Raw genomic sequence first — 19,833 nt, forward strand, 5'->3', positions numbered from 1 at the left:
GCTGCTGTGTGTTCATCAATTCTTGCAAGTTTGCAACCACTAAAAACTTTGCCCTGAGATGTTTTATTCACTGCAAATACGTAGCCTGATTTAAATACTTTTGACATAAGTTAGTATTTTAGCTGAAATGCTTCTGAATCAAATTGTACCTATAAAATTTAATTAATTCTGGTGAACTTTGTGAGACATTCTGAAAACTAGGGACCCGCCGATTATGCTAGCATAATTTTGAGCATAATAGGTACCTAAAAGCATTGAGCATAATGCCAGCATAATAGGTTAAATATTTGTACGATAGTGTAAACTCTTGCTGGGAAAATGACAATTGCAAAATAAGATCGATATACTCTAACAGAGCAGTCAGTAACTCTAATAGAACAATCATCAAACTGACTGTTCTATTAGAGTATATCGATCTTGTCTCTTACATGCAGGCATGCAGCAAGAATTTATTATTTGTGTTCCAGCCACTCATTTTTTTCTTTCTATACAGTGTTAAACTAGTAGCAAAGCATATGAAGTAAGGCATGAATTTATAATCGAGCATAATAGGTAAATATTGAGCAATAATTTAAGCATAATAGGTGAATTTTTGAGCAGTGCAGCATAGCATAATAGGTAAAATTATGAGCATAATCGGCGGGTCCCTACTGAAAACTAAAGTGGCTAAAACTTCTGGGGGCTGTGCCCCATCATACCCCTGCTGCTAGAGATTCTATACTCTGGTCAGCCCTCCTTCACATCAACTACTTTCTCCACCACTGAATTGTACAGTACTACGTTATGACTGTTACCCCACTTTTTCCATGCATAGCTACGTATACGGTTGAACTAGAAAAGATTCTGATCATGCGGGCTGAGTAATTATACTATGAATTGTGATAGCTAAGCGTATTAAAGCATCTGATTACACAACACAGTGTGAACATCGTGTGCAGCGGCGGAGGAAGTAGTTGATATGAGGGGGGGCTGGGCTGGGCTGACCCAGACTTATTTCTATAGTTTGGTAAGGTGAGACCAAAAAAAAAAAGAAAAGAAAAGGTCACAACCAACTGACAAGAGCTTTCCACCTCACCAGCTACCATTTCTAGCTGATAAACTAAAATCCTTACATAGCTCGCTACACACTGAATACTTTATTAGAGTGACTGCTCTATTAGAGTATCTCGATCTTTATCACGGTTTTCAGCCCCACTCCAAGAAAGATAATTTCGGTGTGATATCATTCTGAGGGGGGGCTTACAGCAGACCGAGGAGGGGCTTCAGCCCCCTAGCCCCCCCCCCCCCCCCCCCCCCCTTTCCGCCGCCTATGATTGTGTGTATGTCATTGTTTTACTGAAGTTGTACAGTATAGGTAAAAAAAAAATAAATACATTACATACAAATTGATGCAATAAGTTGTCTGAAGACATGTTTTGCAAAATTGACATGCAGAGTCATAATTACGTAAGTATTCTGTGTCAGCTGCAATGAGTCAAGATGGTTATGAGTCATATCAACAGGTCCTGTGGTAGTTTTGGAAATCAGATATTGAATCACAAGGAATTGGATAGTACCATTGCCCATTGGTCAGCTTTTAAAGTTCCCACTGATGCAACAAACCAATTTAAACAATCTTGATTGTTATTCTCGTTAGATACAGTTAATTCACTTGTAAGCACATGTAGTCTACAATATTTTCAAAATATGCTTATAAAACATGCACGTGCATGTGAGGCATACAATGCACCTAGTTATTAACATTACATACCTGACTGGGCTTGTCAACACAGACTGAATTTTTTCTTTTGTCATTTGTTGTTCCCGACCAAATGACAGAGAATAAATACAGTCTGTGTTGACGAGACTAACGTTATACCACTATAATTGAGCTCATCATGACCAGAAACTAAAGCCATACACAGATCTCAGACTGGGGAGGGGGGAATTTAATCTTCATATGAATATAATTTGTAGATGGTGTAAGTGAGTAAAACACCTACCTACATAAGTAGTCACATAGCTGGAAATCTTGAATCGGCTGCTCTGTTGGAGTATCTCTATTCGATTTCTTTGTGTATAGTTCTCTGATTCAATAGGAACATGAATGCTGCATATTCACCTACGTAAAATCTCATACCATGGGCATGGAGTATTGGCACGAATTGCTGCAGTAAATAGAACATTGTAATAGAGAACACACACCTGTAGAAAAGAGTTGTTATCCTTTGATTTAGCGGTGAACTGCGTCAGTTTCATCCACTACCTAGATTTTTAGACCATTGCTTGGTTTTGCCCATGTATACTTTATTAGAGTAACAAAGTAGATTGTTATATGGAGCAATTAGAGTAACGGACCCTAATTTATATTTATACTCTGTAATCAGCTGGTTGGGCCCATAGCAAGTTTAATATGGTTACGTATTACCTTATTACAGTATACAGTTACTATACTCATTTGTTCCTTTGTTGGTACTGTGCATATAAGTCACAGAGTATAATTTTAGGAAAAATCACTACTATAATCAGGTATAGGTCCATGCTCTAACCACTTTGCTATGCTGCCAAGTATCTAGAGCACCAGCCTGCTGTGTGTGCAAGTGATGCCACGCACGCACGCACGCACGCACGCACGCACGCACGCACGCACGCACGCACGCACGCACGCACGCACGCACGCACGCACGCACGCACGCACGCACGCACGCACGCACGCACGCACGCACGCACGCACGCACGCACGCACGCACGCACGCACGCACGCACGCACGCACGCACGCACGCACGCACGCACGCACGCACGCACGCACGCACGCACGCACGCACGCACGCACGCACGCACGCACACACGCACGCACGCACGCACGCACGCACGCACGCACGCACGCACGCACGCACGCACGCACGCACGCACGCACGCACGCACGCACGCACGCACGCACGCACGCACGCACACACACACACACGAACACAAACACGAACACATACAAAGCAAACGCAGGGTTACCATACTAGCACGGTCACTGTTAATTAACCTGTAAACACACTGGGACACCCATGCACTACTTAGGTACTGTGAGTCAGCACAGGCAAATCCTTCTAGGGCAGGACTAGTATTCTGCAGGAAGCTGTGTCATGTCTCACAAATGAAGATGTAGGCACCTGAAAACCTTCACCCACATGAACAATTGACATTTGCTTCCAGGTGGGACTTTGGGTGCCCTGTGAGACATGGTATGGCCTCCTGTGGGTTACTAGTCCTGGATTTGACTCACAGTACCTGAGTAGCACACAGGTGTCCCAGTTCTGGTTCACTTGGTAGGTATGACTATCTGAATGTGTAATTTGTTTTGCTTTACTTTGTGTGTGTGTGTGTGTGTGTGTGTGTGTGTGTGTGTGTGTGTGTGTGTGTGTGTGTGTGTGTGTGTGTGTGTGTGTGTGTGTGTGTGTGTGTGTGTGTGGTGTGTGTGTGTGTCTGTCTGTCTGTCTGTCCATGTGTCTGACATTGTCACTTTGTGTGTCAAGCTCCACAGGTTGTTAATGAGGTTTCACTGTACATTGTAATAATTCACACATTTTATTTGTTAACTTTGTGATGTTTGTTTAGTGTAACCACATTCTTCTCAATCACTGCTATTTGTAATATTATTTTTTGTTGGTTAAGAGAATAAGAAAGTTGATGGCTTGTGTTGTTCTGCTCTTCATTGTTATCCTTACTACAGTCAGTAAGGTAACATCACTTCATTGTTCTGATCAACAACTACCAGCTAGTGGTGATGATGACCTCCAACAAGTCACTACCCTACAATACTGCCTGGTTGATAACTGTACCATCATCATGATGGATACTGGAGAGAAACTGGACATTGTCTACACCACTGATAGTCATATTGTCACTACCCCGACAGATGGCCATACCACAGCAGTGATTAGCAGGCTAGAAATGGAGCCACCTTGTGTTCCAGTTAATAGTCTAAGTGTAGATCTAATAGCCTTTACAGTTATATGGGTGGGGACCAGTGTGCTACTAGTGTTGGTGAATGGCTATATAGTTGTGGTACATTTGATGTTTAAAGAGTTGCGTAATCTGTTTGGTAAGCTGCTAATGTTTTCCAGCCTTGCTGTAGTGTGTGTATCCATTACTACCATCATATTAATGCCAGTATCAACAGTGGGGTTGCACACAACATGCCACTACATTACAGTCCTTTCATTGTACCAGGGAATTAGTGTTGAAGTGTTTGCTGGGTGCATGCTCCATTTTATTGCATACACTATGCATCGCAGCTATAAGCTAAGATCAGCAATTTCTAAGGTCAAATCAAGGGTGTTCTTCAGGCATTATATCTCTTGCTGGGTTGCCATGATGTTTGTGGTCCTTCTTTTGATGATATGTCATGATATGATGATATCAAGAGGTGACTCCTATATATTACCAAATGATGATTGCAATCTTACCACAAAGATTGTCTTTGTCCTCTCCATGATTTGCAACAGCCCCCTCAAGGCAGCTCAGATTGTCATGTTCGTGGTTTACCTCTATTACAAGTACAAACTGAGTAAGAAGACTAGAGTCCAAGATGTTGAAGGGGCAGCTAAACATCTAAGCCATCAACGCCAGTTGAATACAATTGCTATTGCTATGGGAGCGACTATCGGGATATCACAGTTGGCTTTTTGGCTTTTCATCATATTTGGCTTGCCAGCAACTGTTTTGGGGATCACTTTTGCAATATTCCTCGTACAACAGTGTGTAATAATGACCAACTTTATGTGCACCGAGAAGATGAAAAGATTATGTAAAGAGTACTTCTCTAGGGAGTAACTGAGACTGATGAACACAGACTGATTAACACTATTATATTATTTACCTGGTGTATGTACAATATAATATGAAGTGCTGCATTATTTAACTTACCTCATTATAATCCACACCACAACAATCAAGTATTGCCAATCAATCTGAATAGTGATAGTGTTGCATTTAAATTGACTGCTATTCAGCCAATTTTTTACTGCCACCTTTTTGAAACTTGTTTAAATGTCATACATGTTTGTGACTGAATTTTGGAAATCATCCTTATTTACATGCCTGAAACAATTAGAATTTTTGAAACTAGCATGGTGGTGTTGTTAACAGCAGCGGAAACACTTTTCAAATATTATTTCAAATTTTTTTCTTGTAATTCAAGGTATCTATGGTTTATTCAATCCTTAACTGGGTATAGGAATTTAACTAATAATGCTGTGTTTCAGAACTACCTAAATATTTGATGTGTCAAATGCGCCCATAAGAGTAATTTTCCAAAGTTCAGCCACACACACACACATATAGTTGTAGGCCTGTAGCCATTTATTTATTTTCATTTATTGAGGCTTTAGTTGTCCTGCATGTAAAGCAGTGAAGGTTTTGTTTGTTTGCTCTTTACAGCGTGTTGAAGTCACTGGTAGGGAAGACGCATTGAATAATTGAACTACATTCCTGTCAAAACCACAAACAATAAACTTTGGTGTTTTGCATCATTAAGGATGGCATAAGGAAACTCTTATGTTCTTTAAAAATGTGACACCATGTACTCTACATAGCTACATGAGCATTGCTGGTGTTTAATGCTTGGTCACTCTTCCTGGCATTAAAATGTTTAATGTGGAGATGGTACTGCATGTAGGGCAGGTACCATGCAATACTAGTTTAAAATAAAAGTAAAATAGCTAAATCATGAAGCTAGCTACAAGAAAAACTTTGAGGCTACCAATATTTTTGTAAATTAATTGTTATATAAAAACCTTGTGATCATTTGGTGTTATATGACTACCATAATATAGATTATTGACTATAATGACTGTTCTATTAGGATGGCTATATCTCAATCTTTATGTGATTATTTTGTTTGGCATATACAGCAGAGCACCAACGCACTTATTGTGAAGGTATAAATTGCAGCTACTACGTACACCAAATGTAAACATGTCTATTAATTCTACTGGTCTGCAGACAAGAAACAAGGCATGGTTTTAATGCTATAAAAGATCAATATCACTGATTTTTGATGATCACCACATAGTCATTCCCTATTTTTCCCTAATTTTACCAATTGCTTATTACTACAGTTATTAGTGTTGTGGGACTGTGTATAGTTGGGCATAGGTACACTATACACAAGGTAATATACATCACAAACTTGATTAATATTCCAATTTGTACACGTCAGTGTAATCGTGCAAACACTAACACTTTTGTCTGCTAGCTATATTCTTTTCTTGACTTGCTTTGATGCAAGAGAGGATTACTGAAATAATTGATCTGTTTAGCTTGTTGTTGCAACCAAAACAGCTATATCAAGCCAAGTTGTAGGTAATCAGCTGCTAAGAGAGAGAAACCATCAATATTAATGTCATGATGAATAACAAAGTTATGTTACAAATAAAATAAATAGCTAACAAGTGAGTGAGTCCTCGGACACACATGACCACGGATATGGCAGTAAAACTGATGCTCCACGAGTTGGTGTGGCAAGGGAAAAAACACAAAAACTTAAGTATAAAAAGAACTAAGTGTACTCAGTGGCGGATCCAGATGGGTTTCTGGGGTTTCGACAGAAACCCCCTTTTGAATTTAGCTTAGTGGCATTCTCATTACATATACATTGTTGTATTGACAATTTGTCATAGCAAACAACTATAATGCATACAGTTGCACTTAACTAACACCATTTATAGCTATTAAACCCTGAAGCAACACTTCACTTTTCATCTCCCACTGCATTAAAAACGATCGAGATACTCTAATAGAGCAGTCAAAGCTACAGCTTGTAGTCACCATATTTGCCCTATAGTTAGCTATAGTATTTAGTAATTATTTACAGTGTAAAGTATTGGATTTATTGTAATTGCTAACTAAAAATAGCCTAAAATCCGATCTCTGAGCTTCTAAAATCGTAAAATTTTCCGGAGAATTGTCATCAGGTGCCTTATTTAGCTATAACAATTTTCAGAAACCCCCTTTTAAAAATCCTAGATTCGCCACTGGTACTCTAATCTATGCTCTAATAGAACAACCACCGTAGCTCCTTTATATCAACCATCATACAGTTCCTTTGGTGACTATAACATACAATTATATGCTGTCACCACAGGAGAAACTTCACTGGTTACAACCCTTCCTGTTGTGCGGCCGCCAAGTGTGCACGTGCGAGATAACGCGCACGTGTTGTATGTACACGTGTTGTATGTACACGTGTTGTATGTACACGTGTTGTATGTACACGTGTTGTATGTACACGTGTTGTGATTCCGCTAGGTGACAACATTTACCGAGCGTCGTGGAGGACTGATAAGTGATGTATATCCATTGATATGATATCAGACAAGTGACCCTAAGCGCGAAGGAAACTCAAGAAATTGTTTCACATGTTTCACATGTAAGTGTTCATGTGTGTTAAAGATGTCACAGTAGTGCTAAAAGTTTTTGGTTTATGCATAGACAATATGGTTTATGGTGGACCATGTCCACGTGTAGTAGTTTTATGGGTATGTATAGAGGTGTTGGTGTGAACACTGGATGGTGCTATCAACTGCAAATCGACTCTTGTGTTAACAGGGTGGCCTAGTAACACATGGTATATTCTTCAGTATCAAACAGTATGTTAGTACTGTTTAAGTAGGGATTGCATCAAAAGTGACGCGCGCCGCCAAAAACGCCGCCTTTAAGAATCATCCTTGAGACATCTTATGTGATGAAAACCACCTTTATGGAATAATACCAATCAATTTAACATGAAATACAGAGAAAAAACTTTCAGGCAGCTGGATATAGAATTTTTTTAAAAAGTGCCAAAACTCGAAATTTGGTCTGCCTCACTCACTGACCATGGACACAAGCCTAGAGACCAAACAAAGCAGAGCACGGCCACCATTTTATGTTACAATAACAAACTCACCGGTGGGATGTGTCTTGGAGTTCCGACAAGTGTGCTCAATCAGCTATCTTCGAGTCAGGTTGGTTGTCTTCTTAAAGCATCGAAACCATATCGAGGCATTAATATTCCGTATCAACACCTTCTTTCAGCAGCATATTTAGATGTCACAGAATTATTTCAGAGCTCAATTTCAGAAGCGCTTCAGTCCTGGCACTACTATAAGAGGTATACTAACTAGATATCTACAACTTGCGATAGGTTTGCGACCACACCCATCAAATAAAGATCCAGGTGAACTAATAGCGATAGAGTGTGGAGGCCACGCCTCTTAATAATCTAGTTATTTACATAACAGTAAACAAGGTCTATAGCTAGCTAGCTGCACGCCTCTTGGTTGACTCGAGATACTCTAATACAACAGTCATGTGTGATATTCTAATAGAACAGTCACTAACTAGCCGTGCTACAACAAAAACTAAACAAACTAGTATTTTAAAATATGTTAATTTGAAAATGAAGAAGGATCTATGTAATAAAAAGTAGTGAAACAAGAGATGAATAATGGTATTACAGCATAGCCCAGTGGGAAAGTCCCTACTTTGGCATTGAACAAAATTTGCCAAAGAACGGACTTTCCTGTAGTGCCATCATTCATCTCTTGGTTCAGTACCTTTTATTACATAGATCCCTATTTCATTTAATTTTTAAAATACTATGATATACTATCTATGCACTGATAAATGGAAAGCTGATATAATGATTGCTTTATGACTGGACCTGTAGAAACCCACCATAGCAGCAAGTTTTTTTATTATTAAATCTCTATTATCTACATAAAGGCTGGAATGCTGTGGTGTAGCTTCAGTTTCATATAGCAATAAAGAGTAATCAACAAAATTATTTTTATAGCAATTAGTTTTATTTTGTGCAAAATAAAAATAAAATAAAAAATTCGTAATAAGAATCTTCATGTAAAAATATTTTTGTATGATTTATGTGGATGACTGCTCTGTTAGAGTAGTTTGATCTTATGTAAAAGTTTTTGTGTAAGAGATTTTTGCACTAGCATTTTGCATGCAAAAATTATTTTACAATGAAAAAAAGCAAATTATAGTATTGGGATAATGCTTTACAAACTGGCTATAACTTATGAATACAATAACACACACTTGTAGCATCGTAATTGCCATGAGCAATTGAATTTGGTGCTAAATAAGTACTACATTTTATCTTTTATCTTCTTTTATCTTCTTTTTACGCCAAACAAAATTGAAATCTAGAAAGAAAAATCAATGGGCATGCCATTTTGAGATTTTAGCTCAAATTTGCTACAACAAAACAAAGATTTTTGAATTCCTCTTGAGTAGACAAAAAAAGTGATATCTATGTGTTTGCTGTTATGCCTGTCTTTACTAAGAACAAAGTGTTTGCTTATTAGGTCGGGTTTTTTGTAGATCTGGTTACACTTAATGACAACAGACAGACTGCTCTAGAAGCAACATTTAAAATATAGGCTTACTAAATAACATGTATCAGTTTACGATACAGTGATGATGTCATCATGGAATTCGCCATTTATTAATGGACGTGTAATGTATTTGTAGCACTCCAAAGTATACATACATACTATATGTAACACATGCTATATGTAGCTAATGCTAAGCTTGTAACATATAACCAGTGTTGAGCTTTTGTGTTCCAGTTAGTGGTGTCTGATTGTAAGAGCCACCTTGGAATAATAATAACAGTCCAATTTACAATACAGTATAGAGGTCAGTCCTTGGTATAATGACCAATCAACATTGTAGTCTAATTTGGATACTACAAGATGATGGTTGTTAAAATGTCCCTTGAGTGATCTAATGGATCAGCTTTACTAGATTTTAAAATTCACAATAGGCCACCTGTTGTTGTCTTTGTTTTAACAGGTAAAATGCATGGCAAAGATATTTTTGTGCTTGTTGTACTTGTTCTCTTATCCAGCTGGGTGTCCATAATTGTATAACATGACTAGAACTAAGCTATTCTCCTACCCACTAAGTAGTGCTGGGCGGTATACCAGTATTTTTACATAGCTACCACAGTATTGCTATTAAATATAGTTAACTATATGCAGCATTGAAGGAAACCTGTGTCTGTGGTTTTGTATGGATAGTAATGTACTACTGCATAGTGGGTAGTTGGAAAAGGCAGATATGGGCAGACACGGATGCGGATACGAAAATTTTCAAAATACACTTTTACATCTATACAACAGTTAATTTTGTTGTTCTGTATAGTAGTCTTCGCTTTTAGACATGGTCTTCATGTAGTGCTTATCCATTTATAGGCGCATGTACAGAGGATTGGCTAGCACGCTAGTACTGTTGTAAATGCTCTAGAAATCTAATGCAGTTATGTAATTGTAGAGATCTACCCTAGTTTACCATCATAGGCCAGACCCAGAAGCTTTCAACTTTCAGTATAAGGCACAGACGTTTATACCTACTAAGGTCCTGGCTTGCGAGGCTAGATTGCCAGCTGAATTGCTGTGAGTATGCATTAGATTTGTATAGCATGTGTACAACAGTTAATGGTGTATGGTACTCTGTAGTGTGCTAGCCTATCTTCCACACATGCACTTAGAAATAGACTCAAAGTTGATCTCTGTGTATGGAAGCGAAGGCTACTGTATAGAGTAATGAAAAATAACTGTTGTATAATAAATGTTGTGCTGGCCACTGTAAAGTGCTAATTATACAACCAAGTACTAAGAATAATACGAAACGCTTATGTCATAAATAAATAAAATAATGAATGAATAAATAAATAATTAATGTTTGAGAAAACTACAAGGCCTAGAGACATAAACTAACCGGGGATCGATTCGCCTGTGAACAAAGGCACAAATGTATAATTGTTGCACCGGTTCGTGCTGATGACTTGACCATACGTGTAATGCCCAGTACCAAATCCTTGCTTAATTACAGATTGCGCGAATAAGGAGATTAGCGAATGTCGGTAGAGTGACTGCAGGAGAGCCAGAGGCCACTTTACACGTAAACAAGAAGATTACAAGTAAGTTTATATGTTTGTAACATCTCAAGTCTCCATGCCAGCTGCCAGTCACATAAAATATGTAATTAATTAACAATACAAGAAAACATTAAAACACATGCCACGCTCTTTACAATATGGAATACAAGTAAACAATCTTGTCTTGTGCAGCTGGCATGGCAAACTTCCTTTGTGTTTGTGTCAGGCAATTCAATATGTGCTTAATCTTTTTTGCCTTCACCTGGCTTAGCTAGTAGGTTCTGGCTGGCTTGGCTGTCTTCCTTTATCTGGTTCACCTGGCTTGCATACTTCTACAGTATTGTGTAGCTATCTTCTGCAAGTTGTGTATGCATAATTATAGTGTGTCACCCGTCACTGTGCCATTGCTACACCACTGATGAACCCTATGTAGCTCTAGTTGATGTTGATACTGTGCTATATATAGGCTAATATTTTTTATCTGGTGATGTTGCCTATAATGTGTTGCTGCATACAATACTGCAATAATGTATAGTTCTTTCCTGAATGTTTTGTATACATAATTACATATACTGTGTACACATCACTGTGCCATTACCACACCAATGATGTACTGGCACTTAGCTACTGGTGGCCTTTAGTTACGATGCCACTATTCTACTGTGACATATTGAGTTGATTTGGGGATCGTGCCTTCACCACCTAATAGCCTCACCAGGGGGCTGTCACTTTGGTGTATGTACTTGGTTGTATGTGACGCGGTACTAGTAATAATAATAAAAGTGTATTTCGAGAATGTCCGTGTCTGCGTCTGTGTCCGTGTCTGACCATACCCGCCTTTTCCAACCACCTCTGCACAGCATAGTACTTTAGGGAATGCTAGACATGAATGAAGACTCTAGCATTATGTGTTGATGGTTTAGTGGTGACTACAAGCCATCCCCCAAGTAAAGTATGAGGTTTACTGCTTGTTGTGTAGTGCATTACATGTTACAATTTGTATTTGTAACCTGTTAGCCTTGAGGACATTTTATTTGTGGCATATCTCCAACTTAATTTTTAAAAGTTAAAGGTTTACTAATTTCGTATTAAAAAAGTTTATAATGATTACTACGTTCACTACTACAGTGAAACCTCACTTAGTGGCCACCTCATTATAAGGTCACCTTGTTATAGTGGCCAGGTCCAGAAAGTCCAGATGTATCTTCCATACTATTTCATTGATTTGATTTTCATTAGTAGGGCCATCTGATTAATAAGGCCAGTGGCCACATACTGCAGGACCAAACTAACACAATATTCCCTTAATAAAGGGGCCAGTGAACAGACAGTCAATGTATCACTGCAAAAAATTACTGCTCCTGAGTACCTGTCAAAAGCTATGCCAATAGTTTTAGCAATGTGCTCCATGCTTTTAGCAGCCATTATACCTCAAGCAATGAATAATCCTATCTGTGCATTATGATGAAACCTATAATATCAAATGGTACGGTCTTACCGTTTAAGTAGGAATCCAGGTGAAATTTTCGTGCACTGCCCAAAATTCCGCCTTTAAAAATCATCCTAGAGTTATTTTACGAGACAAAAATCACCTTTATGGAATAGTACTAGTCCATATAATACATAAAACAGCATTAAATACAACAAAATGCTTACAAGTGACCGGATACAGAATTTTAAAATTTGCCAAAACTTGGAATTTTAGACTGAGTGCCTGACTGCCTGACTGCCTGACTGCCTGACTGCCTGACTGACTGACCACAGTCGCAAGCCTAGAGGCCAAACCAAGCAGTGCACGGCCACCATTTTACACCAGAATAACAAGCTCACCAGTGGGATGTGCATTTTGGGGTTCCGATGAGTGTGTGCCCTCTGCTCCTTGTCTTTTCTTTTATCTTTAATCAGGCTGCTTGTCTTCTTCATCCAACGAAACCATATTGAGGTGTTAATTTTCCATATCAATACTTTCTTTAAGCAGCATAATAGATGCCACAAGATTATTTAAGGCGCTTAGACTACGCTACTGTACGGAGGAATAGATTATATATTCCTTACTTATATAATCTATGATGGAGTCTACTGTACGGAGGTACCGGTACTAGATAGCTTTCACGATAGGTCACAGGATCATGCCCATTCTTCATTCTACGCATTATTGATCTATTGATTGAAACCACGATGATACACCACTTTTGCACTAGCTGTATTTCAGTGACCATACACCTTCAGTTTGGAAGGCTGGCTCGAGATACTCTATAATCAATTGAAACCACACCCTTTTTGGGAAAGCGCACATCTTTGCAGGCTGACTCGAGATACTCTAACACAGCAGTCACCCTAATAGAACAGTCACATGTTTATAGCTAGCTGTATGCCTTAACTAAAACTAAACAAACTAGTATAATAAAAATTATAAATTTAAAATTAAATTAGGAATCCAATTACAAGTGATAAAAAGTAGTGAAACAAGAGATGAACGATGGTAGCTATTACAGCATAGCTTGGTGGGAAATTCCTACTTTGGCATTGAACATAAACTAATGGCTATATCATGCCAAAGTAGGGATTTCCCACTGAGCTATGCTGTAATAGCTACCATCGTTCATCTCTTGTTTCACTACTTTTTATCGCTTGCAATTGGATTCCTACTTTAATTTTAATTTTATAATTTTTAATATACTAGTACATATATAGCTGTTGCAGAAACTATAACCAGGTGTTGATTTGTTGAAAACCTTGATAATAAGGCCACTTTGTTTATGGCTGGATCAAGGTTTCACTACTATATGCTGCCATACAGTGATGTATTTTAGATACTGGAGACTGTTTGTAATTTTTCAATACCGCCCAGCACTAACATCAAATTTACTTGTTTTCTATAATGACTGGTGATCCACTGATGTAATGTAGTTGTAAAACTAAAACCCACAATCACTTTGTGAATGTACTACTATATAAGTAGTGAGTGAAACTTCACTAACATTCCTTACTCCAGTTGTAGAAGTTTATTTGCAGAATTTTGGCGGGCTCCATTCAATGAGCCTTGAATACACAATACAATGTTTAATTCAAACTAGTCCCACGGAAGTGAGTGATTTGTGTGATCTCATTGATGTGCCCACACTGTGTTACATTATCGAACTATCTGTAATATACACTGAGGAGGAGTATTGTCAGTAGAGAGATATCCTGATAAGTTGTGTTGTACTGAAGTGTTATCATAATAAGTTTGACTTGTAAGAGTGTCATTTCTTCTGCTATACATGTCCAGTGTAATTTGAGGTCATATAGCTCATATAGTTCCACACTGATAGTGTATGTCATTGTATTGATATTGTGTCTTTCAGGTAGTATAGCTACTAAGAACTAGTATGGCTCATCCAAGGCCATGTTGTGTGACAATGGTGTTGGTGTGACCTGTGGGATGGTGTGTCGAACAAGTAACTTGTGTGTGGGTGATTGTAATCTGTATGTCACTGAGGAGGGACCCATCAATATTGGAGGATTACAAAAATTTACCACCAAGGTTAGGAAACTGGGGGAGTGTATTGGTATGGTATAATTTGTGTTTATGTCTTTAATTTTGTTGGCATAAATGGTTGGGTAGAGTTACAAGTACACAGAAAAATTTGGAATTTCAACTGGAGTAGGGACCATAGCACATCAATAAAAAGTACTGAATCAAGTACGATATTAAATTACAGTAAAACAATAAGAAGTGTTATACCCCTATTGTGAATTTCCACAATGGTATCTTGAGCACAGTAGGGATATAACACTTCTTATTGTTTTAACATGATTTAATATCGTGCACTACTCCAACTTGTTTCAGTGCTTTTATTGATGTGCTATGGTCCCTACTCTAGTAATAATGGGATTATGACCACACTCTATCCTTGAATCAAAAACATTTTAAAGATTCAACTATTACACATGAAGAGGTTCTTAAAGTATTCTGGTCGCTAACTGACAGCGTCTAATACAAGTTTCTGTGTTGTATCATACACTACGACAGTAGTGTATAGTAGGGACCACAAAGGAGTAGGCGTGGCCCACAAAATAAAATCACCTAAAAAGCAACCTCAATTTTCCCTGACGACAATGAGGCAGTGTTGAAAAACTAACCCCAAACAAGCTTTCGAAACGCTTTCAACAAGTTGCTATGGAAATTTAAAAATAATATATTTAATGGAATTTTCTACTGACTGAGTAACTGACTGATGCCTTCAGACAAGCGTAACTCGATAACAGCTAAGGCTACAGGCTTGATTTTTTCACTGTTCGATGTCGCTTCAGCCCGACAGGTGCCTTTTGGCATATCACAGTATCACTAATATTTGGTATTTTGCATGTGTATAAGTACTAGTGTCCACCATGCCACATCCGTGATAAAACAGCCAACTGTAGCCAACTCTAGTCTGGGAAGGATATATAATTTAAAGAACTTTTTGGAGTGAAGATCAAAGCAAAAAATGGTGCTATATTTGCCATGCAGGACAGTTTATGAGACCACAGTGCTATATATATGCAACCACAGTACTATATTGGTGACCTCAGTGCTCTATCAAGGTACTTATACCACTGTGCATAGGATAAAAGTGATTAGTTACATGGCACCCGACTCTAAAATTGAGATCACAAGGACAAATAACTGGAGAAGAAAGCATGAAGGAAAAAGCACTCCAGAGGGTCTTCAAGGTACATCCATATCCAGAGCAAAGTTGATTGTTTCACTGAAGGCTGGCCTGCTGAGTCTCGAATAGTTTCACTCAAGCTTCAGCTCTAAACTTGGAAATCAGTTGAAGCTATGCCTTGCTCGTGCTACACAAAAAGTGTAGCACTCAAAGAGTTGTCTCAAGACAAAGTATAGTACTTGGCTTTGCCTTGTGCTATCTCACCCACCCTTTTGTGATATATTTTTCGTATAGCACTCGCGGTAATGCTTTAACTATTACAAAGAGTAAATGTGACCGGATTTCACATAACAAGGCTTCCACACACACAAAATTAAACTTACGTTTTTACCAGAAATGGATTGCTGGCCTAATACACTATCATATTCCATGTTGTACTTCCTTCAGGACTGGCAAGTCTGGTTTCTGTGGCAACTTTCTTCCAACCCTGTCAAAGCCACGAGTGGGAGATTGGTGTCATTGAATGGCCATGGCTTTGTGATAATGGTGTGTAGTGAGCTGGGACTTCACAGAGAGCTCGCCAATAGTGTTCTTAGTCAATTTGGAGTGATTTGAGGGCCATGGAGGGCCATGGAGAGCCCAAACTTGGCCTCTGGATTCCAATCGTCTTCTTGCTTCATTTTATACCCCTATATTAAGCCCACCCACCGCCCGCCACCCTCCCACCCTATTACTACCACCTGTGATATTATTACTCGCTCGAGAAAAGCTGCCCAAAACAGGAATAATTTTGGGTATCAGAAATGTATACACCCACTCAGTGATAGCTAGTAAATAGATGCATACTTGGTGCAAATTTTGTTTGCACAGCTGTAGGCACTGGGAAGTTATTACACAATGATTACTTAAAATCGCCATATCTCCTAACGAAGCTTTGTGCGTCGAAGCCGGGTTTTGTCAAATTCAGTCACAAATTTACTTTTTCTAATACTTATGGTATTACACTACGTGTGTATTTTACCTATAGAGGTTTTGCAGGAGTCATTCTTGAGTCACAGAAATATGTTTAATACAGAGCTATGTTTTTAATAGGTACAATATATGACCTTCTGTAATGAAACTAATCTTGAGATTTGAGAAAATCTAGTTGTAAGTGTTTTCTAATGTATCGTGGGTATTGGTATTTTGTCATATTCAATCCACTCTCAGAGTCACAATGTCTTCACATATAATTGGTGAACAATCCATACAAAATCTCTATTGTAAATGATGTTTTACACTGAATATAAGCTTGTGTAATTATTTGGAATTATAGCAGGTTGACTCAATTTTTGCTCAACTAAATACACGGAAGTATTTAACATATCAACTCCATAGTTAGGATAACATTGCTACACTCTCTGACACATTGTACATCAACTATGTATAAAGTACATAGTTGATGTAATGTGTCAGAAAGTGTATGAGCAATGTTATCCTAACTATGGAGTTGACCAGATTAGCAAACACTAGTGTAGAGTCTTCTCATATACATGTATTAACAAAATAGTAGCTACATGGTTATTGAGGTTGCTCTATCACTGTAGAGTAGTGGCTATAGTCACTTTTATACTGGGTGTTAATAGTGGTCATTGTGTTTAACCAAGTCAATACTGTATTAGGCCTGTGCGATAATCGAAAATGTTCGATTATCGTGACTAGAAAAGTTATTGCGATAACGATAATTCATAAACATTAATGATGATAATGCTCACGTGAGCTAGTATTGATGCACGTGTTCACTGACATGGCTGACGACGTGTATATTGGTGAAACCCTAGAGGACGAGTTAGAAGATGACGAAGATGTTGAAATTGTTGAAGAGCATGCCGATGATGGTGAGTATTTGCCGCTAGAGAAATCGAAAAGCCCTGTGTGGGAACACTTTGGCTTCAAAGCGAAAGACGGTCAATTTGTGGAGAAGGACAAACGGGAAAGGATGACAGTGTATTGTACGCTTTGTAAAAATCCTCTATCATACAAAGGGAATGCGACGAATCTGATAGTTCATTTGCAGTATCACCACAAAGCAGAGTTCAAAGAAGTTAGAAAGAAGATAGAAGCACAGGACAAAGAAAAGGCAACTACAAGTTCTGGCGCTCCTGCAGTGCCACTACCACCTGGTCAGCGTGCTATCGAACATTCATTTGAGCTTGCCAGCCCTATTCCAAGAAGTTCTGCTAAATGGAAAGCCCTGACAAATTCGATTTGCTACTGTATTACGAAGGATATGCTCCCAATCAATACAGTCAATGATAGTGGATTCCGATACATGTTAAGCAACAAGATACACTCCACCTGATAGGACTACTTTTGCTAGGAATTATATTCCAGCTATGTGTGAGCGTGAAAAGGAGAAGGTTAGTAGTGCACTATTGTCAGATATGCAGTCATTCGCAATAACCACTGATGGATGGACATCAAGGTCTAACTGCAGTTATGTTAGCCTTACTGTGCACTATATAAACAAGGATTGGGAGATGTGCTGCCACTTGCTAGAAACTGCTAAAATAATGACTGACCACACAGCTCCCAACTTAGCAGCAGGTTTGAAGGATGCGCTTGAACGATGGAAGCTACCGTTAGGGAAGCTATCTGCTGCTGTCACTGATAATGTCAGAAATACATGTCTTGCACTTGAGAATTTGGATGTTGAGCGTATTGGTTGTTTTGCCCACACCATTCAGTTGGGTGTCCAGAAGGCAATGGACTTGCCAGAGATGTCAAAGGCTATAGGTAGAGCCAAAAGGTTGGTGAGTCACTTTAACCATTCTTGCAAATCAAGCTATGTTCTGCATAGTAAGCAACGAGATCTGAAGCATGATGAACAGTACTTGATTCAGAGTGTTCCAACGAGATGGAACTCTACCTATTATATGATAGAAAGAATTTTGAAACAGCAGCAGCCTCTTTTTGCAGCACTGATTGAAATACACAAGTCTGATTTGATGCCCAGTGAAATCACAGCAATGGAAGCTTTTATCTCTGTCATGAAGCTCATAGTTCGTATCACAGAAGTGATTTGTGGGGAGAAATGGGTAACTCTCTCTGGGGTTCGGCCACTGATGTACAAGCTTACCGTTAAGCATCTTGTAGAGACACCGTCTGACAGCAGATTGATGAAGCAAATGAAAAGAGTATTGTTGACTGATCTTCAAAGTAGATACACAGATTTATCTGTTAGGGAAATTTTGTACCAGGCTTGCTTATTAGATCCAAGGTTTAAATCTTTAAGCTTTTTGTCAGAAGAAACCAAACAGAGTGTTATGCTAGCGATCGAAGAGGAAGCAATAGTTATTGCAAACCTAGCTGCTACTAAGGAAGAAAGAAATGAAAGTGGATCAGAAGAGCCTGCCCCAAAGAAGAAGAAGAGTAAGTTTATGTCATTGTTAGAGGATGTGTGGGAACCAGAAGTGAGAGCTAATCCTGAAGAGCGTGCCAAGAAGGAAGTTAAAAAGTACTTGTGCATTGACAGTGATCCAGAGCAAAAGCCACTGTTGTGGTGGAAGCAATATTCTAGTCAATTTCCTGTCTTGTCAAAACTTGCATGGAAGTATCTCTGTATCCCAGCAACTTCAGTTTCAAGTGAAAGGGCTTTTAGTGCTGCTGGTCATGTGATCAACTCCAAACGATCCTGTTTACTTCCAGAGCATGCAAACATGCTTGTGTTTTTGGCCCAAAACCTGAAATAAGTTTCATTACTCAGTACTTACTGTTAAGTCTCAAATTCATTATACATGATTAAAGCTTTGTACATTGTACAGTTGTGTGTATCACTGTGTATGTGTGTTCACTGTGTTGTGTACAATATGGTTCAATATGAAAAAACGAAATACAAAAATAGCACTTTTGGTGAGTTTGGCTGCACCTGTAAAAAAGTATAGAAATTTAAACAAGTGTATTGTGCATATGGAGAGTTGGGTACATGGTACAATAATTGTATTATCCATTATCGTGATAATTGTGATAATCTGCTTCATTATCGCAATAATGGTTTACCCATTATCGCACAGGCCTATACTGTATGTATCTTTAATTGTACAAAATTACACAACAACCAATGCTACTATTGAGTAGCTACACTACCTTAAGCCTTAGCATTTTTAAACAAGAAGCTTGTAGGCCTGAGTGATTGTGAGAAATTTGACCTATCATGATTCCCAAACATTACATATCACGATGATGGTGATAGCAATAACTATTGTGCAGTTTAACTATACATGCGTATGACAAACAAAGCTAAATTA

General features: G+C 38.5%; 1 protein-coding gene across 1 annotated transcript; it reads left to right on the plus strand.

Moving 5' to 3' along the window:
* Window positions 1-17,922: 17,922 nt before the first annotated feature.
* On the plus strand, window positions 17,923-19,278 carry LOC136255226 (E3 SUMO-protein ligase ZBED1-like). The gene has a single exon (XM_066047953.1). The coding sequence runs from the start codon at window positions 17,923-17,925 to the stop codon at window positions 19,276-19,278; it is 1,356 nt and encodes a 451-aa protein (XP_065904025.1).
* Window positions 19,279-19,833: the final 555 nt, after the last annotated feature.

This window comes from Dysidea avara, chromosome 5 (assembly GCF_963678975.1).
Source record: "Dysidea avara chromosome 5, odDysAvar1.4, whole genome shotgun sequence".
In the NCBI taxonomy this organism is placed as follows: domain Eukaryota; kingdom Metazoa; phylum Porifera; class Demospongiae; order Dictyoceratida; family Dysideidae; genus Dysidea; species Dysidea avara.

Bases quoted from the DNA above. Each gene is read 5' to 3' on its own strand.
- LOC136255226 (XM_066047953.1), top strand. From the start codon at position 17,923: ATGTGTGAGCGTGAAAAGGAGAAGGTTAGTAGTGCACTATTGTCAGAT.